This window comes from Rhipicephalus sanguineus, chromosome 6 (genome assembly GCF_013339695.2).
Source record: "Rhipicephalus sanguineus isolate Rsan-2018 chromosome 6, BIME_Rsan_1.4, whole genome shotgun sequence".
NCBI classification, from domain to species: Eukaryota; Metazoa; Arthropoda; class Arachnida; order Ixodida; family Ixodidae; genus Rhipicephalus; species Rhipicephalus sanguineus.
The window spans coordinates 76,066,884-76,094,347 of NC_051181.1; the positions used below are offsets into that span (position 1 = coordinate 76,066,884).

Consider the following 27,464-nt stretch of genomic DNA (forward strand, 5'->3'; position numbering starts at 1 on the left):
ATAAAGCATACAGTTTTCCTCCGCGAATTTCGTGCTCAGCGACCTCGACAGCCGATACACTGGCACGGTGAACGCTCAGCCATAAAGTCGGCCATGCCAGGCGACATCACAGCAGAATATCAGACGCTAATTCATCGTCTGAAAGAGGGTATTATGTTTTTATATGCTACAACCGAGAAAAGAAATGAGATAATTCTTACCACGCTTGACAGTTCCATAAAGTTCTACCATCTTTCGCGCGCATGCCGTGCCGCGTTGTGCCGCCGGTGTTGCCTAGGGATTAGTGTGCGCTAAGTTTCACTCTAAAGTACCTAGGTGGCCGCAAGTCCAGCAAGTTTTCAAATAAGAAAAGAAGGTTTCTATGCTCATCTTTATGCAATTCCTTAACGCGTATTTTAGATATAAACTAAATCGCGCGCGAATGTCAGTTGCGATTCTGTCCAAATAAACACACTTGCGTAGTTGCTTGTAGCTCGTGGTCCCCAGGTTGCCCAGGTGCCTAGAAGCTGGTTACGTCATAGGTCACGTGGTCACCCCTGCACGCACATTATTTATTGGAACCGTTGACGCAAGCTCATACGTGGGAGCTTGTGCGCTTGTGCGGGGCGGCTGGTGGCAGCATCAGCGGCACATTCAAAGGGACGACCGTTGCAGCGTGAAAGCGAAGTCTCGAGGAAACGCCAGTGTTCTTGTGGACATGGCCACCTTTGGACGCTCTTCAAGATGGGTGAGTGGCCGTGGAAGCCTAGGCGAATGGTGTGGCGAAACGAGCCCTTGTTTGACGAAAGCTGTTTTCAGAGGGCCGTTGATGTAGCGCGTCCGGTAGCGGCTTGTTGTCTTCTTCGCGGCTAGGCAACCGGCGTTACTTGCAGTTTTTTGTGACTTAATTGAAGTGTCATTATGCAGACGTGCTTCAACCGCTCTTCCGGCGCGGAATAATTACGACTTTGCAGTGCAACCCGTTCGTTTCGAACCTTCCTTGTGAAGTGAGCTACCCTCGGCGGCTTTCATTGCACGTTTCCTTATTTCAGTCCATGTGCAGTGACTCTTCAAGGATTTTCGGTTTGCGCGTATCTACCCCTCGTGACACGTTGTAGACTAGTATTCGATATACGCCGTTGCATTTGCATTGCGTACAGTGCAAGCTGGCACGTCGTAAAGCTGCGAGGTCCCTGACGGTACGCACGTGCTCTTTCCTAATTTATTTCGCGAATTTAGGAGCCTAATTTTCTGTTGCTCTTTTGCGCTATTGTAACATCAACGTGTCTGGTGCTCGAGTCGAGCATTCGTGGTATGCCTTTGTTGGCCAGGAATGAATGACCTGCACGGCTTCTCAACGTCAAACTAGGCTTCGTTACGTAAGTCTGTGAAAAGGCATCTGGGGAGTCTGGGGAATCCCGAGTTTCGTTTTCTGGTGGCACCTTCTTTACGGGTTGGGGCTAATAGGGTGATACTCGGCGATGGTGTATTTAAATTTGACATTATATTTAGTCTTCAGATTAAACTGGGCTTCATAGCAGTGGGGCTGCTTGGACATTTTGTAGCTACTTTCATGTGTCACAAATTGAGCATGTATCCATACGCCTCCTAGGTCTGGTTCCTTGAATCAGGCGGTCCGGTTAACTTAGGTTTACGGTACTTTTTGGCTGCTTTGAAGACTAGAATTTCACCTTGTAGCAAACGGGTAGCCACAGGCAACTAACTGGTTATTTGTTTGTAGCCTCCATATCAATTGTTTCACTGGACGCCTGCCACCACTGAAGTGTCTCAGCCTTAAGGCTACACCCATAGTTTTATAGGCAAAGTAATATGTATAATGAGAATGTTGACAATCTGTTGCATAACAGCTGAAAAGAAACATCTACCCTGGTGTCTATTAATGTGCATCAGTGTTTTACAAAAATGACCCAAAAAGGTTCTATGTGCTTGTTCATATTTCTTGGAAATGTGCTCTCAAACTGGCATTCGCATGCGATCCTACCTTGCACCCACACATACTTGCTTTCTTGGGTGCTGGCATGACAATAGCCAGCACGAGCTCGCATTTGCGTTTTGTATGACTTGCAACACGAGAGCGCATTGCCTCACGAGCCCCAACATTGCCCATGGCTCCCACTACCCCATATTTCCACAGCTAAATGCTGTTCTCCGACTTGGGGGTGATCCCAAATAAGAAATGTTGCTTAGTTGCGAAAATGAAGGCAAGATGAGGTCGTGCGGAACCTCCAAGCTCGTGAGGCCACATGCTCCAGTGTTGCAAGTCGTATTGAGCGCGACTGTACATTTGCCCACTGGAACCCGTTCCCTTTCATTTCCACATCCAATCGCACCTTTGTTGCTCACTCGTGCTCCATCCTATTTTCATTTATGCTTAGTGCTATTCCAATATACTGGTACATGACAGTAGTTGGTACAGCATAGAACAATATATTCAACTTTCGGGCATCCAAGCTTTGGGCAACTCCTTTTGCTGGCTCCATTTTGTACTGTACATTTCCTGGAATGAATTGTGTGTCGGTGAACCTTCAAATGTGGGATACAGCAACTGCATACTTGTTTCGTGTGCATTGCGTCAATACAAGGATAAGGCACCTTTATGAAAAAAAAAAAGTTGGAGATTCCATCTGCACCGAGGGTGGTATTTTGTCCGTATGGAGTCGGGGCACCAGGTGCCGAACTGCGTCCAGTCGGTGCGTGCTGAAATGGACTGTCCACTTCGCAAACTTTTACAGAACATCACTGCTGCACCATTTTTGTGCCATGAAAGATCTAGTGCAGCACCCAAGTATTTGAAGACTGGGCTTGAGCCCGAACAAGACAAGTGTTAATTCTTTGCATTGTTTCCCTCGAGGCCCCATGCTATTCGTTCATGTTCACTGTGGAGGGTGCAGAGAAAAGCTGGTTCCAGGCAACACTAGCAATGTGCTCGTCCCACTCTCTCAGCATGGCTGCTACACTAACTTATCTGGGCGTGGCTGCACATGGCACTCTGCGTAGGTTCTGAGCTATTATCGCGTTGTAACACAGGTTTAAATTCTCCTTAAATGCTTCAGAGTTATGTCGGAAAGCTTGCTTGTCCGTAATGAAAGTGGAACTTGTATCGAGCAGAAGAATTTCTGGAATTTTGAGGGTTTTTTATATATAAGGAATCTTTGTTCTTGCAATAAAAATTTCTAGCCATGCTTTGAGGGTAGCATTCAGTGTACTCTGAATTGAAAGGCTTCATTGTCATTTGGTTTATGGCTGACAGTGCACCACTTCTAACTATGAAGGGTGGTAACTTGGGCGTGTTGATAGGTCACGATAGATGCAATCGGCGCTGTGTGTGTGTGTGTTCTTCTTCACCAGTCCTTATTTGTAACTGTTCTTAAATTTATCATTGTAGTAGCAATTCTAATTTTTCTATGTGTCATGCCTAACCATATAACTTCAATCTCGGTAGACAAGGAATTTCTCTGCATCGCTGCATAAATTTTTCTGCACTAAATCTGCTGAAGTCTGTTTGCCATATTGTGTAGTGGTATTCTTCCAACGTTCTTGTGGTGTTCTTTACGCTAGGGATATGCAGCTTTTTGAGGGAACTCCTTACTTCTACAAAACATACTGGTTTGATTTTATTCGGGTAGCAACTACATCTGTATTCACGCTGCTGCTGTCGCGGCGTTGGCGTGCACATGTGGCCTATGCATGCGGACTTAGACTAGGCATATAGCAATGTGCAATTCATTTATCTGCAACAACTTCAAAGCCAAGTCTTGTATCAGCATTTATCAAGCAGCTATGTGCTTGCCACAGGCTTGCGAAAGGCAATGAAAATGCAGTTTTTCCTCATCAGTAGTCCGCACACCATTGGGATGCATTGTTGTTACTGTTGTATCTCATCGTGTCGATGTTGTATCTGCTAGTGTAACGGGCAAAACACACTAGCACTTGTCTAGCGTGCTGTTTCGCAGCTCATTGCTTCCGCTTCATGTTAGGAGCCAGAGCACAGGCCTTGTTGCTGTGTGTGTGCTTTCGCTTCATGCAAGACTTTTTACAAGTGCAAATTTAGTGTTTCCCACCTAAAGTGTATGCACATGTCTTAAATAAACTGCCTTTGTTGGCCTTTCCTAGTCGCTGCAGTTTCATTGTAAAAGTCCGCATACACCACCTGAGATATCGCAATGCCCATAGACTGTCGCGCCGCCAAGTGGAATTCAGGAGCGTCCTCTCGAGGAGGGTTAGTAGACGACAAAATGGCAGCACTACGCAGTCGCTCCCTTGTTCGGCTATGCTAGCCTCAGTGTTAACGCGTTGGAAAGAAAGGAACACTACGACTTTGCATGTTCCCTGCATCAGTGAAGAAACCGGGCCCTCCGTGACACGAGAAATCTGATTCGTTCTTGCGAGACGCGAAGTTTTCGTGAAAATACGTGGCAACTCGCGCTTTCAATGCTAGCCCAGAGCGTACACATACTATCAGCTTCGCGAGGCTTTCTGTAGCCACGTAGGTTAGTTAAATGTTATCGTCTGTCATATTCAGTTGAAGCTCACCCTGTTTTACTTGCATAGAGCATTGGTCAGTGTTTCTTGTAGTGCTTGAGCCCCATAACACTGTACGCGGGCGGTCGCGCGGGCTCGCGATGTGCTCTTGTATAACTGAGCGATCTCAAGTTGGCGACACATTAAAATAGAACCTCTATCCTTTGTCAGCAAAGCGCTGTTACGAATCGTGCGAGCGACGTTTCAATCATTCGAATACGCGTCTGCTCGAAGCCTTTCGTGGAGCGAACGCTTTCCATCGACGCCGTCCTTCGCCAGTGTGTTGGTAGTGTTAGGTTACATAGCCACCGCTGCGCCGCTTGTTTTTTTACGTTTGTTGATAGGTGGCAGCACACTGCAAGCGATTTGCTTGTTGACCGGTTTGAGAGCAAAATGTTCGCGCCCAGATGTCTCTCTAATTGTAAACGTGGTGACGCGGAGTGGTCGAAGTCGTTCGGCGGAGGAAATTCTTCAGATTGCTTTCAGCAGTGATGTTGAAGGAAACCATCTTGACGACGAGGATTTTTCACTGGACGTAGAAGACTGTGAAAGCACCGAGAGTGACAGCGACGGTGAACCACAACTGCTAACTCACGAGGAGCGAGTTGCACTTCGCGTCCCCTCGTGCGTTAGTGTTCTTTCACGCTCGTAAGTCACTTTGATTGTATTTAATGTATAATATCCTTGAGCGAGATCAAAATAAAACCATAGTTCCTCTTGTGCATTGCATGTATCACAATTATTGTGGATATTATGGAGCGCCGCATGCCACCAACACGCTCGAGCTCGACCAGCGAAGCGAAATGGTTTGAGCGATGGAACGTGCATTCACGGCCACAATCCACGCCTCTCGGCTAACTTCTTCGACATTGCGAAAAGCATACGTGTGCATTCTTTTCGATATTCATGTTTCGATCGTGCTGATCGAACCTGCAACATGCGAGTGAAGTGAATTGCACACGGCTAGTCTCAGCATGGCTGTGACACAAGCGCTACTGAATGGTATGTTAAATCGTTAAATGCTTGTGTTCCGTTGAAGACGTAACTCCGCGTTCCCGACAGCGCAAGTAATGACGACGGCGTATTATGTTTGCAAACCATCACCACGTTAAACGTGTGGTCCCGTGCAGAAGCGATGGCGCTACTCGCTGGCGGCCTACTACTGCGGCAAATCCGTCAGGCAAGCTCAGCACGTACTATACCTCGGAGTGCCGTTCATCTCATACGTCAATTCTAGATCATGCAGTTTTATGTAGCACGCACAGGATTTCGCGAAGCATCGTTATGCATGGTAACGGAGCTGAAATATAACCTTTCACACCGCAGCAAATAATTAGGTGGCGAGTCCTTGCACTTTCCATGGTTTGGGAAAGTATTTTAGTCTCATATCCATTTCAGCGCAGCTCATGACTTCATCCGGTGAAAGTGGGACGGGCCGTACGCCCGCACGTCCTATCTGTTCCTATGCTAACAAACGGGTTGACCCTCCTCCTGGCGCCATCTTGAAAAGCACCGCGCCACCTATAGTTTGTGGGCATTGCGAATTGTCCACAATAGCTCTCCAAACACGCTGCCACTGGCCCTGTTCACACAGGCCCAGCTGGGCTGGTCATGCAGGCATGGGTAGACGTAGTCATGCATGCATATCTTCACCTGTGAGTGAATTGTCTTGCTCAACCATTATAGAAACTGTTTCATAAATTGTGCATAACTGGAGACTCCACAAAAGTGCAGATGGGTGTGGGGAGGGGACACCTTGTTGTTGCCCCTTGTCGGTTTGGGAAACATGCATGGCAATGGGCCCCGCCTTACTGTAGGGCTGCCTTACTCCACGATTGGCAAGGGGCATTTCAAGTTCAAGGGTTGACGCTTGGCCAGCATTGAAGTGGCCCAGAATCCATATCGGCATCTATTGTGTTTGTCTCATGGTCTGCTGGGTTGAACTATAACCAAATGGCCCATTTGTCTCTCATACAGCCTCTAACCTGCTTCTCGTGCTCTTTTGGTGCAGGCTGGGCTGGAGAACTTGGCAGTCGGAAAGAAGCCACTCCAAGCGAGCCAAAAGCCAGCCGCTGTTGGTCAGAAGCCCGGCATTGTGGCGCAAAAGCCGACAAGCCAGATAACCCAGAGGCCACCACTGCGGCAGCCAAACAGGATTGCTGCACCAAAGGCAAGATTGTAACAGTGTAACATGCAATAGCATTTCATGCACAAGTGTAAAATGAACAGGTTGCTGTGTAATGTGAGCAGTGGGTGTATTTACTGTGGTGCTAGGCATGTCATCACTGGGAACTTTGTTTTGTGGGATATTCCTTTAATGCATGTTCGAGTTGGTATTGTCTATGTTGGGGAATTGCTTGAAAAGGCTATTTTGCAAATGCTCATTGAGTTCACTTCGAAGTGCTTTGACATTCAGAATTCACATGCGGCTCCTCAATGTGCTCCAAGTCAACCCTGTTTCGTAGCATCACTGCATAGCCCTGCAGGAACCCTTCATTATCAAATGGATGGGCTTGGCCTATTATGGCGATTCAATGATATTGCCCACGTTTCAGTTTTTCATTTTTCTTTTCCTTGCCGCATGTGTGTTCCCAGATAATTTCAGCAGCACACTGAAACCTATTTCGACTGGGCTTGTGCGAACCATTTTGGTTCAAAGCAAATGGTAATTATTATTGAATAACTTCAGAGTGACTTCAAACAGTAGTTGGATTTGAATAGTAATAGGGTGCAAGTTATGAGCACTTAAATGTCGCACTCTCTGCCTTGCTCTGCCCATATAAAAGCTCGCGCAACTCTTTCAAACCTTGAAAAGATTTTGGGGAGGTTGCTTTGCGTCATTTCTTATGTCCCCTGTGTAGGTGGTTTCATGGCATAGCGGCTCCATGCTGATGTGAATTTTTAGACTTGGATGAGGTAAAATGTCTACTTTGTTTCGAATACTGCAAAATTGGTGAAAATTTAAACTGTAACATCCATTCGAATATTCAAAGCACACTAGTACCATTTGCACAAGCCTATTTGTGACTGAGGCAAATTGGTCAAAGGTTTACAGCATTGGGAGCTCCCCTGAACAGTTTACCGTAGTGGTAGGAATGTACGCGAAATTGCGAAATTTGTCATTGATGCTATAATGTATCGATTGCTGTCCCCCAACAGACTGTGGCCAGCAAGGAGATTGCTTCACTGTCCCAGAGCCTGAAGAAGGCTGCCATCAGTGCAGAGCAGCCTGTTGAACACGCGGATGCATTCTCTGCCTCCCTCCTGCCACCCGGTGTCCCCGACATCGACGCAGGCGACCTCGATGAGCCGCAGATGTGTGCCCAGTATGCACAAGAGATTTTCGACTACATGGCATCCCTAGAGGTACGATTCATATTACTAAGGCCTGTAGGGCAACTTGAAGCACCATACCTATTTTTAAAGGTTGTCTAATTGGGGAGGTGTTACGATACTTTGATTGGCACAGACATAAAAGACTGGGACAGGTCAAATTGAGGTCTGTCATGCAAGGCATGACAGTGATAAGATAGTGGTAATGTGAACCTTATGGTTGACTTCAATCAGAAAGTTAATCTGTCAAGCAGACTGTTCCAGGTAGCATTATATACAGTCGCCGACCGTTTATTCGGACTCTGCAGGATCCACCAAAAAGTCCGAATAATCGGGAGTTCGAAAAACGGATTTCCCAGAAAAAACACCTGTATTGACCCAGCGACCGGGAAAAACTTGTCAATGCCCGTCTGTATACATGCACGCTTACGCTAGACCTAGTCGGCCTGTATTTCAGCCAATGTTTGGCCACTCCTGTGGGTCGGCAATAGCGCTGCAACGGCCTACGTTAAATCCGCATTTGATGGCTGTGGTGTGGGAGGCGCGTCATCACGGCAGTCACTGCCCACATGCGCTGGTTCAAGTAGCCGACGGATGATCTCATTGCGCAACTCGGCGAAAACTCCCAAGCAACTTCGGATTGAGGTAGGCCACCATCGTCACGGCCTTGTAGTTGCAGAGTTTCTTTAGTTCCAACGGCGCACATGGAACGGGCTGTGTCAGAGCAATTTCAGCAGATCAAGCCTCGCACGCCAAGCAACAAACAAGGAAGCGAGACACAAAGCTCGGGACGCAGATCAGGCCTAGCCACAGAAACGCCTGACAGCGCAAACCCTCAAACGCCAGAAGGGAATGACGTTGGGCTAGTTGATGTTGCAGTGCTTGTGTTGGCGTACTCTCTTTGTACGAGTTAGGATCCACTTCATACTCGTACGCGCTGTCATTCACCTCAAATGCCTCACCGAGCTGATTCAGATCTCGGCTTGGCTTGGCCTACTGTTGGGCCGCAATAGCCGTTCAATGGATACTTGACAGGCTAAAGCCAAAAGGCAACTGTTACGCGTAGCTAACAGAGCCTTCGAGATCGGCAATTTGTGCGCAGATTTTGACACTGGCACGATCTCCAGCTATCGCCAGTGCAGCATTTCAGTGCTAGCAACCTAGCAAAAATATTGTAAACATTGCTGATAGCTTGTCGTGGCATTCAACGTGCACTCGATCAGCCAGCTGGAGTCCGAAAAATCGAACGGCGCACTGTGGGGCGTCCAAATTTTCGTTCGCGAGTTTACATTACTTCAATGGGTCGAGTGGCGGTGCCGCGAAGGTGTCCGAATGAACTGTCGGCGATTGTATGCTTTCATTATTTATTTTTATGGCATTCTTGCTAAGGTTAGGCTGTCTCTTCATGGGACCCAGGCCCGTAGCGAGCCCCCCCCCCCCTTTACCGAAATTTTGAAGTAGGTGTTTTACCAAAAATTAATAACGAAAATGGGTTTTTCTCAAATAGTGAAGGTTTTCAGCATGTGCCCCCCCCCCCGTAAAAAATTCCTGGCTACGTGCCTGCTGGGACAAAGCTATGTCTGCATAGGCCTACAACTGTTACTCCTTTAACCTGGGAATAAATGACTTGCAGGTTGTTCGAAGTAGCTTTTTTTGTTCTTTGCGTAATGTTTTCTATATAATGTCTGCAATTAGTTTTGTGCTGTTTGGTAACCACTCAGTAGTGTTCTATCGAAAGTTTGTATGTTCATTCATTGAGAAAAATAGAGGCTTAGGTTCTCCTACATTGTATAAATTTCAGTGCAATATCTCCCTATATTTCTGCTTGTACTTCGGGGATTGTAAAATTTCATCGCAGAATAACAGTGAGACATATTGATAGTGAGCTCATTCTTTGACCACCAAAGGTGTTTCAGTACCCTTCAAGAGTACCGTGACGATGCCAATAAAATGATCACTCTGCGAAAGGGACTTGTTTATTCAGCACTGAATATATCTTGATGGGACTCTACCTATATGGCTCGCAGACAAAGTGGCCCATGACGCCAAAGTTCCTGCGCTTGCAGTCTTCGGTGACACCAGAGATGAGGGCCATCCTCGTCAACTGGATGATGATGGTACACCAGCGGTTCCAACTGCTCCAGGAGACACTGTTCCTGGCAGTCTCTCTTACGGACAGATTCCTGCAGGTCAGCTTGCCTGCCTCTGTTTCTCAAGTACCATACTTTGCTGGGGTGTCAGTTGTGCTGCATTCGTGCCTTCCTACGGGTGTGGTGGCGTATCTAATGTATCAACACCTCTAAGCAGAAGGGACTGCAGAACGCTACACCCCGGTCATTCTCAAATATTTCCGCCCATTTGCTCGGGTTTGCATACCATGGATGATTGCGCAATTCGGCAGTCAGTCTGTTCGATTTCAGCTAGGTGTGTGTGTGCCTGCGTGCAGGTGCAAAACGTGAGCCGATCCAAACTTCAACTGCTGGGTGTGTCGGCCATCTTTGTGGCCAGCAAGTTTGAAGAGATGATGCCACCCACGCTCGGCGACATGGTGTACGTCACAGACGGTGCCTACCAGGGCAAGGAAGTGCTTCGAATGGAGCAGCAGATCCTGCGCTCGCTCGACTGGTCCCTGGGGCGCCCCCTGCCCCTGCACTTCCTGCGGCGAAACTCCAAGGCGGCACAGGTGCGTCCAGGCAGTTGACACTAATTTGGCTTCACTTGTGTGCAGCTGAAAACATGCTGTATGTGTGTGTTACTACAGTAGACTCTCAATACCGTATTTACTCGAATCTAACGCGCACCTTTTTTCAGGTAAAATGGGTCCCAAAATCGCATGCGCGTTAGAATCGAGTACAAAAAAAAAAAAAATCTCTGTTATCGCATTGCCATCGGCATTTCCAAAATGGCCGCCTCCTACGCGCCTCGGCCATTTCGGCCATTTCTGCCATTGTCATCGCATCACATCGCATCGACGACATGGAAGTGCCGACTCCAACGACTCGACGAGTGCACCACGATGCCGCATTTAAAAGAAAAGTGATTGCATGTGCGGAGACAGACGGAAATCGGGCCGCGTCGCGGTCGTTCGGAGTTCCCGAAACGTGCGTGTGAGACTGGCGCAGACAGAAAGAGATTTTTTACAGCAAAGCCTCGCGGAAAGGTTTCAGTGGACCGAAGCAGGGCCGGTTTCCCGAAATCGAAGAGCTGCTCGCCGAGTATGTGCTTGAGCAGCGAGCGGCTCAGCGGCCCGTGACGACAGATGTGCTCCAGGTCCGGGCAATGCAGTTAGCCTTAGAAAAAGGGCTAACGCGGAGCGACTTCAAAGCAAGCAGGGGCTGGCTCACAAACTTCATGAAGAGGAAAGGCTTTTCCCTTCCAAGGCGCACAGGCATATGCCAGAAGTTGCCTGATGAGTATGAGGAGAAGCTTCGCAGTTTTCAGAGGTTCGTCATAAACTTGCGCCACAGCAACGGCTACCAGCTTGGTCAAATCGGGAATGCTGACCAGACGCCTCTCTACTTCGACATGCCTGGCACCACAACCGTCGAGAAGGGGGCGAAGCAAGTGCGCATGTTGACATCCGGCCACGAGAAAACTAGAGTGACGGCGATGCTTTGTTGCACCTCAGATGGGCACAAGCTTGCTCCGTACCTAATATTCAAACGGAAGACGCTCCCGAAAGGAGTCGTCTTCCCGAGTGGTGTAATCGTGCGAGCCAACGAGAAAGGTTGGATGACGACGGACCTGGTCGCGGATTGGATCGATCACGTCTGGCGGAGGAGGCCCGGCGCCGGTTTGGGCCTGCGAGCGATGCTCGTGCTCGACGCATTCAGATGCCACCTCGACCAGCGGATCAAGGACAAGCTCGCCGCGTGCAATACGGACCTTGTCATTATACCTGGCGGCATGACATCACAGCTTCAACCGCTCGATGTCTGCCTCAACAAGCCGGTGAAGGACAAGATGCGGGCGCTCTACACCGACTGGCTGATCAATGGCCGGCACGATTTCACGCCAAGCAACAGGATGAAGCGCGCCTCTCTGCAAGACTTCGCTGGATGGGTCAAGGATGCGTGGTGTGCGATACCATCAGCCATGGTCATCAAGGCCTTTCAGAAATGTGGCATCTCGAATGCCATGGACGGTACCGAGGATGAGATGCTCTGGGCCGTTGACAGCGAGAAGGAGTTGTCCGACAGCGACGAGGACTGATCCGTTGGACCGTTACGCGACTCGTATCGCCGCCGTAGTGGTGACAGTTTTAGCGGGAAGGCCCGCTGTTTGACTTTGTGTTTTAGTTTTTGAAACTTTAAATGTTCTTCTGAATGTGCGAAGGTTGACTCCTGGGAATGTTTTTGTTTTTTTCCGTCATGAAAAATGGGTGCGCGTTACAATCGATGTGTAACATTTTTTTTTTTTTTTTGGCCGCGGAAAACTGGTGCGCGTTACAATCGAGGGCGCGGTAGAATCGAGTAAATACGGTAATTCAAACTTGAGGGGACCTCAGGATTTTATTTGAATTATCAGAAGTTTGAATTGTCAGAAGTTCTCATAAATATGACTCGGGGCAACACACCAACTAACACTGCGATGTTTATTGTTTCTCGGTGCTGCATCAACATTGTAGGCTGCTCTGCATGATTGCCAGTAAAATTTTTAGACATCAGCGATAATACTGCTACTTGTTATTATACCAGGCACGCGTGGGTGTGTAATTAAGGGACGAAATGTGTTGCATCCCACGACAGTTGCTAGCCCCTTCTAATTCTTGGGACACTTTCTTGTATGGCATACTGCAGAGAAAGTGACTTTAAGAAACGTTTGGCATGCGAAAGATCAAGGCCAGAACGTACAGGTTTTTTACCCTCAGTCAGCACGAGATTGTTGGTGCGCAAGGTTCGGCTAGTTTGGCCGTTTTTTTAGGCAGGCAATCGGCTTTATTTGCGCCTGTTAGTAACGGAAAAACGTGAATGTTGAGCTAGAAGCAACAAAGGCAGCAGATATTTCCAGACATGGACAAGCAAAAAGTTTGAATTAGCCAAATTTGTGCAGTGAGGCAGTTTGAATTAAGCAGCTTTAAAATACATCGAAAACATAGTGGGCCAACCGAAAATTTAAGATTTGTTTGAATTATCAGAGTTTGAATTATCGAGAGTCTACTGTAGCAGTTGGAGCAGTATGCTGTACAGTCGACGTCAGATTTCCCAGACCCTCAAGGGACCGCGAAAACGTATGGAAAATCGGGAAGTTCGGAAAAACGAATGCACATGAAAACGCACCTTTTTGGTAGGTATTTTTCGCTGACGGACAGGGTCACGGCCGGAGTACAAGATTCCCATTGCAATTCAGTCAATGCATCATTTAGGTGGCTCTGACAAGAGCAGTTTGTAAAAAAAAAAAAAAAATACGACGCGGCCGGCGCTACCTCATAGGTCAGCACTTGGGCGCAAAGAAGTCTGTTATTTTCTTTTGCACGGTCCGCTTGCCCGCGATCATGTCTGCCTCAATTTCACTCAACGTCGTGTTGTCGCTGTATACACCAATGACAGTGTCATCAGTGCTCGCGTCAACTCCGAGCTCGTTGGCTGTGTAGGAGCTGGCTCTTCGTTCTCCGTGTCGGAGTCGTCGGAATCCTTCGTAACTTGACGAATGATTTCTTCATCGGTCAACTCCGCACATAGCTCGAGGTCTTTGTCAGCGTCGGCGAAGCCCTCAAAGGTTATCCCGGCTGGAATCGACACGCCGGCAGTGCGCAGATCGTCGAAGGCAACGCGAGCGGATGGCAGTTTATCACACACGCTGTCCACTTGGGGCGAGATGGCCGTCTCTGCGTCGAGTGTGAAGCCCGCTTGGCGAAAACAGTTGCGCAGAGTCTCTTGGGTAACAGCCTTCCACGATTCCGCTAGCATGCCGACGGCAGACCTGAGGTCAACAGCGTAGCTTTTCCCACTGTCGGAGCAGAGCACCATGCGGCTGAGCACACGTGATTCGTAATGATGCTTCAAGTTACGAATCGCGCCTTGGTCCATCGGCTGCAGGATTGCTGTGGTGTTCGGCGGCAGAAATTTAATCTGTACAGCCTTTAGGTCCTTGATGTGGCCATGTGCAGCACACTTATCCACAAACAGCAGAACTCTTCGATTTTGCTGCTCGAACCTTCTGTCCATCGTCGGAAACAGAGCGAGCACACGGGACTAGAAAGACAGACGGGACTTTGCACTGTCTGTCTTTCTAGTCCCGTGTGCCCGTGCTGTTTCCGACGATGAAGCCATGCCAACAAGCTCAAGTTGACACCCTCCTTCTGTCCAGCTTGCGCACGTACGCTTCGATTAGCTGCTGCGTTACCCACGCCTTCTTGTTAGCTTCATAGAGAACAGGCAGAGTTACTGCCCCCTTGAAACATCTTGGATGCTTCGACTTGCCTATTACTAGTAACGGAAGCTTCTTGCTGCCTGACATGTTGCTGCCAACGAGGACAGTGAGCCGCTCCTTGCTGTGCTTGCCGCCGTGGCAGGGGTCACCAGCACATGCAAGCGTTTTCTCTGGCAGCAGCTTGTAAACAGTCCAGTTTCATCACAGTTGAAAATATCATTAGGTGGAAACTGCTGAAGCAAGGACTGCAGCTTTCCATCCCGATATTCGGCGACAACGAAAGCGACGGCGCCGCTTTCTCCGCACATCTTCTTGAACTTCAAGTCATTGCGGCTCTTGAAATTGTGAAGCCATCCATCGCTGAACTTGAAGTCCTTCACGTTCATCTGAAGCGCGAAGACCTCCGCCTTTTGCTTCAGGATGTCGCCTGACACCGGGATTTCCTTAGCGATCATGGCACTCGGCCACACGAGGAGCACTTCCTCGAGCTGCGGGTAAACACCCTGACTCGTATTCTTCTTTCCAGCCCCGGTTGATTTGGCAGCCACTTCCAAGATCTTCGCCTTGTTTTTGATGAAGTCTGAAACAGTTTGCTTCGAAATTCCGAACTCCCTCCTCACCTCTGTCTGTGACCGACCGCTTTGGACTTGTTCAATGATGGCGGCTTTCTTCTCCATCGTGAGCCTACGAGGGGGCTTTGTGCGCTTCGAAGGCGCAGACGAAGACGAAGGAGCAGTCCGTGCCATCGCTGTAAACGGCGAATCCACTCGACGAAAAGCGCAGCACGAAACGGCTAGGAACTCGGTGGATGCTGAAGGTCGGGAAACGTGATCACTGAAGACAGCGCGGAGCAGGAGGTTTGGCTTGGCTAAGCTACGGCTGGCAGCGGATTGACACGTGCTGTTTAGAGGTTACGGCAGCCGCGGCGCGGTGCTGCTGGCCACACCTGCGATGAGAGTATGATGGGTTCGAGGATATGAAAACAACCAAAATGGCGGCGTAGGTGGTGGCTTTGGGTCGGCGTAACAGTAAAAAGTCCGGGAAATCGGATGGCGAAGGCTATAAACGTCCGGAATTTCTGACTTTTTAATACATTGACTTTATGGGGAACTTGACGGTGCCGCAGATGAGTCCGGGAAATTGGGCATGTCCGGAATTTCGGGCGTCCGGGAAATCGGACGTTGACTGTACTCGCCATGGCAGGCATCTCAAGACTGCAATTTTTGGTTGAAGTGGCCATGGCACCAAATGTGGTGTTCATAGGCACTTTTGCCAGCGAGCGTGTGCCACCATCATGTGAAAAGATGTTTTCTTTCGTTCTGCGCAGCTTATGACCAAGCTCGGTGAAAAGCTTGTTGTGTTTAGGTACAAAACTCGAAGCTAAAGCTAGCAACATGATCTTTTTTTTTTTTTGTGACTACCGTATTTTCTGGTGTACAAGACTCACTTTTTTTCCGAATATTTTCGCTGGTACATCTTGTATACACAAGAAGTCGTGCGATTCTGCGAGACCAATATGCCGATATTTCATTCGAGACTGCAGCAAAAGAGCATTCTTGCAAAGATCTCTAATCTTGTTATAACAATGAAGCGGGTCTGGTCTTAAATGTCGGCTACTTTCTGTTCAAAAGCTGCGTGGCGACCACAGAGATTACGGCCACTCTGAAAGCCACAATCGTCTGGTCCACTATTGTACTGTTCCAATTGTTTGTTCTTTAACGAATCATTAAGCCCACAGAACTCGGGCAATAAATAAAAGGGTCACCACAATGTTTCATTGTAATGTAGTGCCCGCAATGCCAGTTAAAAAAAAAAACCAAAGTACCAGTTTGTTCTCGTCGGTTTCTGCGCGAGACGTCGCTCCACTCCTGCAGTAGTCGCGGCTTCCGGCCGCCATTTACAGTCAACGTCCGATTTTTCGGACTTCCCAGGGAACGCGAAATCATCCGAAAAATCGAACAGTTCGAAAAAACGAATTCATGCTTTTTATTCCGCTCAAGCGGTCAAATCACCACAGCCACGTCCAAAATAGCTTTAATGCCTCCCAGTACAATTATCAGGCATTTTGGTGCGCGCTCGGGCTCTCGCAAATACATTCGGTACCTGCCGTGAACCCCGCTTAACTACGTACTATCGCGCTCAGTATGAGGTACACAACGCTAGCGCGTGGCCGAGCGCTCTGCAAAGTTGTACAGTGGCGCCGATCATAGCATATGTTCGAGTTATCGGGAGAGAGTCTGGCTGTCCCTGCGAGTGCACATCCCCTCCACTTGCTTTCACCCTCGCCCTCGTTTTGTCCTGCGGTGATACCAAAATTCGAGTGTGAAAGCAAGCAAGTGGGGTGGGGGGGGCACTCTTGCGCTCGCAGGGACAGCCAGACTCTCTCCCAGTAACTCAAATATGCCATAATCAGCGCAACTGTACAAGCTTGCAGAGCGCTCGGCCACGCGCTCGTGTGATGAGCGCCGCTGATATCAGCAAAGTGCAGAGTAGGTTACGGCTCTCTCGCATGGAGCGTTTGGAAACGATGACGCGGAACACAATGACTGTGGCGGTAGAGCAGACGACTCATCTGGTTTTCCCCGATGCGTGTGCGCATGTAAACGATGCGCACACACATCGCCGATACGGAGCATTTGCTGCCGTGTCAAGCTGATAGTTTCTAGTTGTGTGCAGCACATCGCCAACTAAGCTGATGCCGTCGCTGTACTGTTGCGATATCGTACGCACGCATTTATCATAAAAGGGTTCGTGATGAGCACTTTGTTACTGACCGCACACGGGCGTGGCAATGACGAGCTGGTTTCGTCGGTGAAGGCAATGAGTCTGTGCGGCGCACTTGGTGGTCTCTCACAAAGAGGCAGCAGGAATGGCAGCGCGGCGCGTTTGGATTCTCGCCTAGATTAAATGCGTGCAGTACGCATGCAACTGCGCTAGGCCACATGCACTACCGAGCAGTTAACTGAAGATGCTTATCGTAAGGGTTGTCAGTAGGGGTGTGCGAATATTCGAAAGTTTCGAATATTCGTCGAATATTACACTCGAAATATTCGTATTCTATTCGAAAATCGTGTATTCGAAAGGTATCGAATATTCGATAACTTCGAATATTCGAAAAATTCGAATATGCGATTCCATAAAATAACTCGTCCTCCACACTTCTGCTGCGTTCGTATCGCTAAAAACGTTGCCGAGAAGAGCAATAAAGATCGTAAGCACACGGAGGCACGATATCTGCCTGCGACTAGCGCCCCAATACGTATGATTTATTGCTGGTGCATCTCCGACGTGCAGCGCTGTTGGCGATCACGTAACCGTACATTTTCAATATTATGCGGCCGTAACGTGCCGCACTAGCACTCGTTCTCTATGCGGGACCACTTCTGAGGAAAGACAGTGACCCATGTGACTGGTGGCGGACTGTAGGTACCTTCAGATACCCCACTCTGGCAAAGCTTTGCCCCATGTAACTCCCTATACCAGCCGCTTCTGTTCCAAGCGAGCGTGCCTTTTCAGTGGCAGGGGGGGGGGGATGTCTCTGTTACAAGGGAGCGCCTGCTGCCCGATCCTGTGGAGCAACTCATATTTCTTCATGATAACATGTTGTGATTACTTTCATTGTGCCGTGATATTTGCTTGTGTTGTGATGTGCATTGTGCTCGCCTGGACATTGTCTTTTGGAGATAGCAGTGTATGTTGTGTTGCCAGTCAGGCTGTTAATGTCTTTTTTTTTCAAATAGCTACATGTTAAATAAAATATTGTTACTGTGGAGGCATTTTTCCTTTGATATTCGATATTCGATTCGATATTCGAAGGTGGATATTCGTATTCGAAAAATTTGATATTCGCACACCCCTAGTTGTCAGCGATTAAGCCGTACTGGCACGTTTGCCGCCATCACGCCTCCGTGCATTTCCGCTGCTTATTCGTAAAGACATCGCCGCATTGCGCCGTAATAGCGGCCCCTTTGAATTTTTGGTCTGCTTCACCCCATAACGCTTCGGCATTGCGGCAAAGCTGACTTTTGGACTCTGCTGCTGTCGCAAACAGATCGACTCGTGAAAGAGCTGGTTTGAACCTACGAGGTGATAGACGCAGCAGAGGTGGGCCCTTCAAATAATGCCTTTCGGACCTGCAATTTGGGCAGAAAGTTTGAAAAATTGGGCACAGGAGAGTTTCAGCGTCCGAAATTTAGGACATTCTAATGCATTGACGTCTATGGGGCTGGTGACAGTGCCGCGAAAGTGTTCAAATTTTCAAGCATGTCCGGGAAAATCAGGCGTCCGAAAAATCTGCAGTTTACTGTAGTACTTTTTTGTATGCATGTGTAGGTGTCTGCAGTGGGTTCGTGGGCCCTCAGGCACAGACAGTCATGGACAAGAAAACTTTTTACACAACGCTCATCAAAAGACAAATACGCATACACTTGCTGGACACTAATATGCTCCTGAGACCTGAGCAAATTTGTGGCCACACGGGTGAAATCAAAACACATTTTTGGAATGCACACACATGCTGTATTAAACCAGAGAAAAATTGCGTCTGTACGGCAAATAACTTTTGCACAGCATTGCGTGCAGAATGCACACTGGGTCTCAATGCACGGAAAACAAACGACACTCGCCTACAACGAAATTTTACATTTGCTCGCGATAAGCACGCTTATTTCTTGTGAAACTACCTGCAGAAGTTTCGCGCGGATGTGATGCAAAGAACAATGTTGCACGTGATGCACCGGAACTTTGTGCGCTGAGCATAGGCGTGCGCAGGGTTCCTCATCAGGGGGGTGAAGGTTCATCGCAGCCCCCCCCCCCCTACTAAGTCAATGTACGAGGCAGATTTTGCCCCTCCCCCCCCCCCTCTTAGGTGACTAGGGGGAGCGGCCGAGCCATTTTGAAATGCCGATGGCAATATGATAACAGGTTTTTTTTTTTTCTGTACTCGATTCTAACGCGCATGCGATTTTTGGACTCATTTTATCGAAAAAAAGGTGCGCGTTGGATTCGAGTAAATACGGTAAATATTGGTTTTTCTGCACCTCGGGACGAAATCTTGTACTGCTGCTTGCAGATATTCAATGATGAACGTACTCTGTGTGCATCTGTTTTATCATGTTGACGTAGGTGAGTTTTATATATCGTTTTTCCTTTCGTGGAAGTCGTTAAAAGTAGGGGGTATGTTTTATACAAAGGTGCGACTTACACACTGGAAAGCACGGTAGCATACAGATTGTAACATCTCATCTTCCTTCCTTTCAATAGCTTGAAGAGATGAGAAATTCGTGAACATGGGCTGGAGCTGACGTTTTGCCAAGCGGACTTGTGGAAACGTCGGCCCTAAACTTCTGCATTTTCTCTCTTTCAATAGCGGATCATATTCTTTTGTACCTATGCCACGGCTTATTTGCAGCCGTACACCACCTGTACAAAAGAAACCCGCTATCTTAATCAATGTAAGCAAAGCTCTCGCACGTATTCTGCTGCCGTAAGTTGTGGTTTGAACTTTGGGTGTTGCCAAGAGGAGCACAGCGTTGGTGCTATTGTGTACACTGAACTTGCCAGAAACTTAAGAAATGGCTGATTGTGGCTAGCAACGATGTGATACAACATGCCAGTGGTGTTTTAAGCGCGAGGCCCTCTGTGCAACGCAGGCAGACGTCGTAGAGCACAATTTGGCGAAGTTGGTGCTGGAGCTGTGCCTCCTCGACTACCCCATGTCCTGGATGCGGCCCTCTGAGCTGGCCGCTGCTGCCCTCTACCTCTCCCTCCACCTGTTTAGCAAGGAGGGCCAGCAGAGGTGCGTCCTACGACGAATTTTTATACACGACTGCTCTTCCGCTGTATTCAGGAGAGCTGGGAGGTGTTCTGCCTGTAATCAAGTAGTGTGTTAATTACAGCTCAGCATATTGTCCTTAGTCCCAAAGGTCATTGGGAATTGTTTGTCTATGTATATTATTTTTCATGCCTGTCCAGTTCGCCCAGTCTGTATTGGCAGCATTCACCTGTATACCTTATGTTTCAGTTATACCTCAGTTACCAGCGCACTTGGACCATTTGTTCACTTCTCGCGCGTATTTTCATTCAAGTTCTTGCGATTAAAATATTCTGTTCAAGGAAAATGTGATTTTCATCCCACTCTCCTTAACTCTGTATACGAAACTATACCAATGGCTATCCCATTGACATGCAGGTGGGGTGCCATGATGGCACACTATGGCCGCTACACGGAAGAGGCCCTGCAGCCCACGGTCAAGCGCATGGCTGGACTTCTCCTTGATGCACCAAAAAAGCGCCCACAAGGTCAGTCCTTCCTTGCATCTGTGTAACATATAAGCCACCTTTGTGTGCAACCCACCCCCACTCTGGGATGCGAAAATTTGGAAAAATATTGTAAAGGCACCTAAAACCACAGCCACTGCTCTCGCCAAGGGCCTCTGTTTTTGCATTGTGCTACAAGATGGTGCCACAGTTTTTGCCATTCGCTCAACATCGTGTATCGTTCTGCAGTGTGATGCTCCTTTGCTTCTGTCTCTTTACTACAATGATTTGCCGGCACCATTTCATGGTTGTTTCTTTTTTTTTTTTTGGTAGCCTGTTGTGTTTGCTTGCAGTATCTGTAGCATCATGTAGAAGGCCATACTTTTGCAGTAGTGCCTTATATGTACATATGCCTGTATGAGTGGTCAAGCCCCTTCCGAACATTCGAACTAAAATTGAGTGATTTGTGAGTGCTCTTTCAGTAACAATTTAATAGCTGGTTATTTGAGCGATAGCTCCACTCCTCCCAGTACAAATCCAGAAAATGCCTGTGCGCATATGTTTGACCTTCAAGCTTAGCCAAGGTCAACGCCAGCAAAAGACCTTCAGTGAACATTAGAGTGGTGTGTTCGTGAAATTGAACAGTGGTTTGGGGACAGTCTTTTGTATCGCTGCCTTCAGAGGTGCTGGCTGCATTCAAGTTCTCGTCGAGCATAGTGTGTGTGTTGTTTCGCAGTAGAACACGTTGGCTCCCTCTTTGTGGCGTGTAGTCGAAGCATGTAGACTTTTTTTTGCCAGAGATGTGCAAGTTAAATCTCTGCAAACCAATGGTTTCGTCCTATCTCAAAAAGCAATACCGAACTATCGCTCGATCAACTTGGTTCAACCACGGCAAAATTTTTGGATACCTGGCACTTGCTCAGATCTCTGCTTCCACTGTTGCATTGGCGCAGGTCACTTTCGTATCTCGTCTCTTGTGCCATTGCATGGTATACGTGCCTGGTTTGCATGTGCAATGAACATTGCACGTTAGCGCTGTTTCCTGTCCCTCCTTCTCTTGTTTCTGATGCCAGCTGTTGCACTGCTTACAAAAGGTACAGCATGCCTGTTTGTCCACTGTGACAATGGAGAGTCTAACACTGAATGTTGCTGGAGCCTTGTTTTGACGAGAGGACTTGTCAAACACTGAGAAAGTTGAGTGTTCTTGCTGCAGCATTGGCACGTGCACCATTGCTTCTTATCACTTCATTCATTAAGAGTCTTCTGTATTGCAGTGAAGCAGATCAAGAGAAACCTGGCTGGAATGCCCAGCGATTTGAGTGCTGCATTGATTTATGGCTCATTCTTGCATAGGAAAGCGACCCTGATTACCGTATATTGCCAATTATAGGTCGACGTTTTTTTCATAAAATGACCTTCCAAAGTTCGGGGGTCGACCTATACGCGGAATCATAAAATCTACTTACCTGTGGGGTCCGACGAAAGGTCGTCGTCCTCGGATTTCCTGCTATTCGACGCATCGATAACATCAGCCGCAGAGGCAGCAGAGTTCCAGCAACAGCTATCTCCCAACGCGCGCGCCGCTTCCGGAGCCGGACATTTTTGAGATCTGCCACGACGATAGGAAAACCACTCGAGGCGAAACGACGGAGCGCGTTTAAAAAATCACCGCCGCGCGGCATTATTGCGAACTGCTTGTGAGACACTGTCTCAAAAGCAGCATTTCAAACCTTTGATTCTTCGCAAGGAAGTGTCGCAAGGAATTTACCTTGCAACACGCCCTGCAGTTTTGTTTTCATACAATAGAAACTATTTGTTGACAAACAATCGGCGTTCCATAGAAAAGCTCGCAGCGCCGTGTGGGCTGGCAACACTTCGCGGGGAACTAAACCACATGACCGGTCACATGCGCCCACAAGCGTCTTCGCGTCTTTTTGCATTCACACCTGTTCGCCATTTCTGCATTTCGCTTCGCTTGCGAGCAGTGCTGTGTGCGATTTGCGATGCTGCCAAACGGACGCCAAGATGCCACCACTACGACAGCAACAGTACAGCGCTGCTTTCAAGAGGCAAGCGATCCTCTACGCAGAGTCGGAAAGCAACGTTGAAGCAGGGCGCAAGTTTGATGTGTCAGAAAAGTGCGTGAGGGAATGGAGAAAACAAAGGACCAAGATCTTCGCGTGTGCTGCTACACGCAGTTCCTTTTGCGGACCGAAGTCTGGACGATACCCTGCCGTTAAGGCGGCGCACTTCTTTGAGTGAAGTGGCCACAATGCGTCAACGATGCCTGGTATGGACTGCCAACCCACATGGTCTGCATGGAGTTATCCATGTGCGGCATCTCAGTACAGTAAAAGCTCGTTAATTCGGAAAATCTGTTAATTCGGACACGTCATCTGGTCCCTGTAAATATACGTGTCACTCTATGAGACTGGGCGCTCGTTATTTCGGACAGATTTGACCGCAAATGGAATAATTCGGCGACTTTCGGGCCGCTGGCGATGCTCGAAAACAAAAAAAGAACAATTCGGAACAAAAGTGAAGCTCAAACGCAGCATCGCCATGGACATCAATTATTGACTTGGCTTGACTTGAGACTGGTTGAACGCCTTTTCTTCGCATGTGGGTTTGGCGGTGCCATTTTGTTGCTTTGTTCCCGTTCGTGTGCTGCATCGTTGAACGTAGTTTTATCAAGGAACGATTCAGTACGGCTCCTTTAGCTTGATCGTTGCTGGTGCTTTTGCGCTGACTTCTCGTGTGACCGCACTCTCCGCCGATGGCAACGCCGGCGAAGCGGCCCAAGTACGAGGCCAAGGACTGCACCACCAAAGTAGAAATTTTGCGTGCTCTGAATAATGGGCTCTCCCGGCAAAAAGTGATGAAAGGGGATCCTAGTATCGGCGGCAAAAGAAGCAAGGAACGAGTAACCGTACTTTTAGCCGCCAACGTGACGGGAACAGAGCGCTTGCCGCTTCTCGTTATTGGAAAGGCTCAAAAGTCGCGCTGCTTTAAGAACATCAACAATCTTCCCGTGGATTACCGTGCCAACCGAAAAGCGTGCATGATGGGTGAAACTTTTGCGGACACTGCAGACAGCATGCGAGCTGCTGAGCGCCTTGAAGGGCTCGGAAAAATTGTCCGCGCGAATATCTGCTCGAAAACAGACAAGCATCCGCGATTACTTTAAGTAAAGGTATGTTGAAAAAGCTCCTGCATTTATTGTGTTTATTTTTACCATTCGGTTAATTCGAACATTTTTTCCGGTCCCTAGAAGTCCGTATTAATGAGCTTTTTCTGTACCACCGGCACCCGTTTCGACGGCGAGCAGCAACAGTGGCTCTCACAATGGCAATGACCGTGACTGCGTCCTTCTCTTGGTTACGACGAGTCGTAACCAATATTTCACGGGCAAATGTTTCTTTGCATCACTCCCTCTACTGAAAAACTTATTGGTGAGCTATGGCCGCAGCATGAGGCTGTGTTCGGAGTAAACTTTTCTTCCCCCTAGAAGGGGTTGCAAGTTCGGGGGTCGACTTATAATCGGAGTCGACTTATAAACGGCAATATACGGTAGTAGCTCCTGTTCTGACTTATTGCTCCTTTTTTTTCTAATTTTTTTTTGTGCCTGGGATAGGTGGATCAGGCATCAGCACCCGATTCAAATTGCTCTACTTGCGGCGTCAGCAGACCACCATTGTGCTGTACAGTGAAATAAGAATATAGAAAAGACTGGCTTGTTGCATGGCTCTAAATAAATTCCATATACAACTTCGCATTTCCACCTCTGGGTAATTCTTTTGCATAATATCCTGATATTCAAGCTGCTTGCTCGTCTAGTATTTTCATTCGCTTTTTTTAACATTGAAGCTGTTTGAGCTGGCCGTAAGTTGTACGAGATTCAAGATTCATAAACAGGTACGTGCGACAGAAATTGGGTAAGTCCCATTATAATCGCCACTGGTCCGCTAAAAAAAAAAAGGCAACAGTTATCCCAACACTAGGGAAAGGCAACAGCGTCTGCAAGAAAACCCTTAATCGATGGAAGGTCTACGCCAATGATGACTTGCCCGTAGATCTACGAGAGGGGCTAACGCTCGTTTCAGCACGACGTTTTGTCTGGAGTTTGGACAGCAGTGTAGAGCACTGCTGTCCAACAATCCCTTACCTGGCCCGGCCCGGGCTTTCGGGCCGGCCCGGGTAAGGGATTGTTGGATCGGGCCCGGGCCGGGCTCGAGCCAGAGACCTTCGTGCTCGGGTCGGGCTCGGGCCTGAGCCAGGCCCGTATTAGGCCCGGCTATCATACGTATCTGTATAATCGCGCTCTGGACACCCAACACGTCACGTCGACGGGGATCGCTAAAGAGGCCGCCGGCTGGTTCACTTCGGCGCTCTAATAGACGGTTGTTTTGGAAGCCCTTAGTCCGGTCTCGCTTTAAGGCGTAACATTTTCAAAGATCGAAGGCGGTCACACGAAGACGACGAGACAGCCATCTTCAGGGAACAGCGAGGACAGTGGCTCGCTCTCTAACGGGTGTGCCTCGCTTTGACAGATCTATGGCACTGCGGTGGTGGTGACTCGGGGGAAAAAGGGTGGGACAAAGAACGTGCTTGTTTTGAACACGAAAACGTTGTGTACGTTGGGTGCAGTTGCCTGCCGAGGAGTCAACACGACAACCTTAATTTATGTAACGCTGCCCAGCCTGGTGTATTCCTACCAGAAGCAGCTAGAGCACGTTTTTTTTTCTTCATTGCATTGTGCAATAGATGAAGTTTACAGACTTGCTACTTTTACTCAACAGCCCTAGCTCGTATGTAATTGATGTAAAACTTAAACTAAAAATGTCTGCCATGTTTTTTTTTTTTTTTTCAGTTTATGGAGGTATATTTTGTAGTCGTTGTTTGAAATGCAAAAATAAGATTGCGTGGTTAGCACTGCGTGCGTACATGAAACAGTTAGCTATGACTCCAATTACATTTTATATTGCCCTGCAATTATTTCGCAAGTGTTACGGGTGTATTTAACCGAAAGTATACACAGTACCAGTGAAAGTCGTGACACTGACAGAAGTTCCCAAAACAATCTCTAGAAAATATCTTGTGTGTGGCAGGTATCTTCACAATAACCGAAGGTTAGACAGTGCCTCCTTTATGCTCAAGGCATAACTAGCTGAAACGGGTCGGGCCGGGCCGGGCCCAAACCTTTCGGGCCCGGGCCGGGTACGGGCCACATTTAAGAACACCGGGCCGGGCTCGGGCGGGCCGGAGCATAGCGTTTTCGGGCCGGGCCGGGCCCGGGCCGGAAAAATCCGCCCGTGCAGTGCTCTACGGCAATGTCGAGACTGTGTGTGGTTTAACTCTAACCTCTCTGCGCTGAGAACCAATGTAAAAACAACTGAGCATCGCCTAGCTAAGGCCTAGAAGCAACCAGATTGTCTTCAAAATCGTCCACTTTCAAGGCTTGCACGACTTAATGCAAAGCTTCGCCAGTTCACAGTAAAAGCTCGTTAATTCGACTCTCATTAATTCTGAAAATCGGTTAATTCGGACACGTCATCAGGTCTCTGTAAATATATGCATCACTCTATGAGACTGGGCGCTCGTTATTTCAGAGATTTGACCACAAATCTTATATTTCGGCGACTTTCGGGCCGCTGGCGAGGCTCGAAAACGAAAAAAGAACCATTAGGAACAAAAGTGAAGCTCAAACGCTGCATCGCCATGGACATCAATTATCGGCTTGGCTTGACTTGAGACTGGTTGAACGCCTTTTCTTCGCGTGTGATAGCATGTGGGCATGGCGCGGTGTCATTTTTGTTGCTTTGTTCCCGTTGGTGTGCTGCATCGTTGAACGCCGTTTTATTGAGGAACGATTCAGTACGGCTCCTTTAGCTTGATTGTTCCTGGTGCTTTTGTGCTGACTTCTCGTGTGAACGCACTCTCCACCGATGGCAACGCCGGTGAAGCGGCCCAAGTACGAGGCCAAGGATTTCACCACCAAAGTAGAAATATTGCACGCCACGAAAAATGGGCTCTCCCGACAAGAAGTAGCTCCTGTGAAATGACGTCGGCAAACAATACGACGCGAGTCTCCTGAGCGCTGTTAGCATTCTTCGCGTATGTGTGGCAGAGCACGCCTGTGCACGCTATTGCCAACTGTTTCAGGCACAGTGGCTTTGTTGTACCAGACTCCAGCGATGCCGCAGTGGTCGAAGTGTCGTCGAACGACGGTGCCGACGACGGGCTGGATTTCGGAAGTGTTATGCCTGATGCAGTGACACTTGATGATTATATCGGCATTGATGGCGTTGCCACTGCCGGCTCTCTGACTGATGAGCAAATCGTCAAGGAAGTGATAAATGGCGACGAATCCGAAAGAGCCTGAAGGGGAGCAGCCACACTAAGAGCCACACAGGCCCCCCCTTACTGTGAAGGAAGCCATGGAGGCCCTCGTCGTCCTTAAAGAATTTTGTTTTGGCACTGCAAACAGCGTGCGAGCTGCTGAGCACCTTGAAGGGCTCAGAAAAATTGTGTCCGCGCGAATTTCTGCTCGAAAACAGACGCATCCGCGATTACCTTGTAAAGTAACAGTATGTTGAAAAAACTCTTGCATTTATTGTGTTTATTTCGACCATTCGATAATTCGGACATTCGGTTAATTTGGACATTTTTTCCGGTCCCCAGAAATCTGAATTAACGAGCTTTTCCTGTATTTTATTTTTTTTTCTTTCTTAACTTCATAGATCCTTATTGCAAACCTGCCGCCTGTTTCTTGGCCCATCCCCCCTTAGTGGCTGCGTGTCATAGAAGATGGACCATCATTGTCTCTAGAACATGGGAGAAGGCAGGGAAAGAACATTAGGTGGCCAGGGAGTGTGTTTATTAGCAGTGAGGCTCTCCTTTACTGGCACTATTGCAACAGGAGTTTCATTTTTTTTGTAACTCTTCGAATAGTGAGCCTACGTGAATGATTTTTGTGAAGT

At 48.3% G+C, this 27,464-nt stretch overlaps 1 protein-coding gene across 1 annotated transcript in view; it reads left to right on the forward strand.

The window, feature by feature from the left end:
- Positions 1 to 551: 551 nt before the first annotated feature.
- LOC119395900 (G2/mitotic-specific cyclin-B) overlaps positions 552 to 27,464 on the forward strand; it is a 31,197-nt gene continuing 4,284 nt past the window's right edge. Inside the window, exons 1-7 of the mRNA XM_037662912.2 lie at positions 552 to 727; positions 6,533 to 6,691; positions 7,681 to 7,887; positions 9,882 to 10,043; positions 10,301 to 10,537; positions 19,878 to 20,023; positions 20,417 to 20,526. Coding sequence (XP_037518840.1) covers positions 698 to 727; positions 6,533 to 6,691; positions 7,681 to 7,887; positions 9,882 to 10,043; positions 10,301 to 10,537; positions 19,878 to 20,023; positions 20,417 to 20,526 — 1,051 coding nt within the window. The 5' untranslated portion in view covers positions 552 to 697. The remainder of the gene's footprint in view (positions 728 to 6,532; positions 6,692 to 7,680; positions 7,888 to 9,881; positions 10,044 to 10,300; positions 10,538 to 19,877; positions 20,024 to 20,416; positions 20,527 to 27,464) is intronic.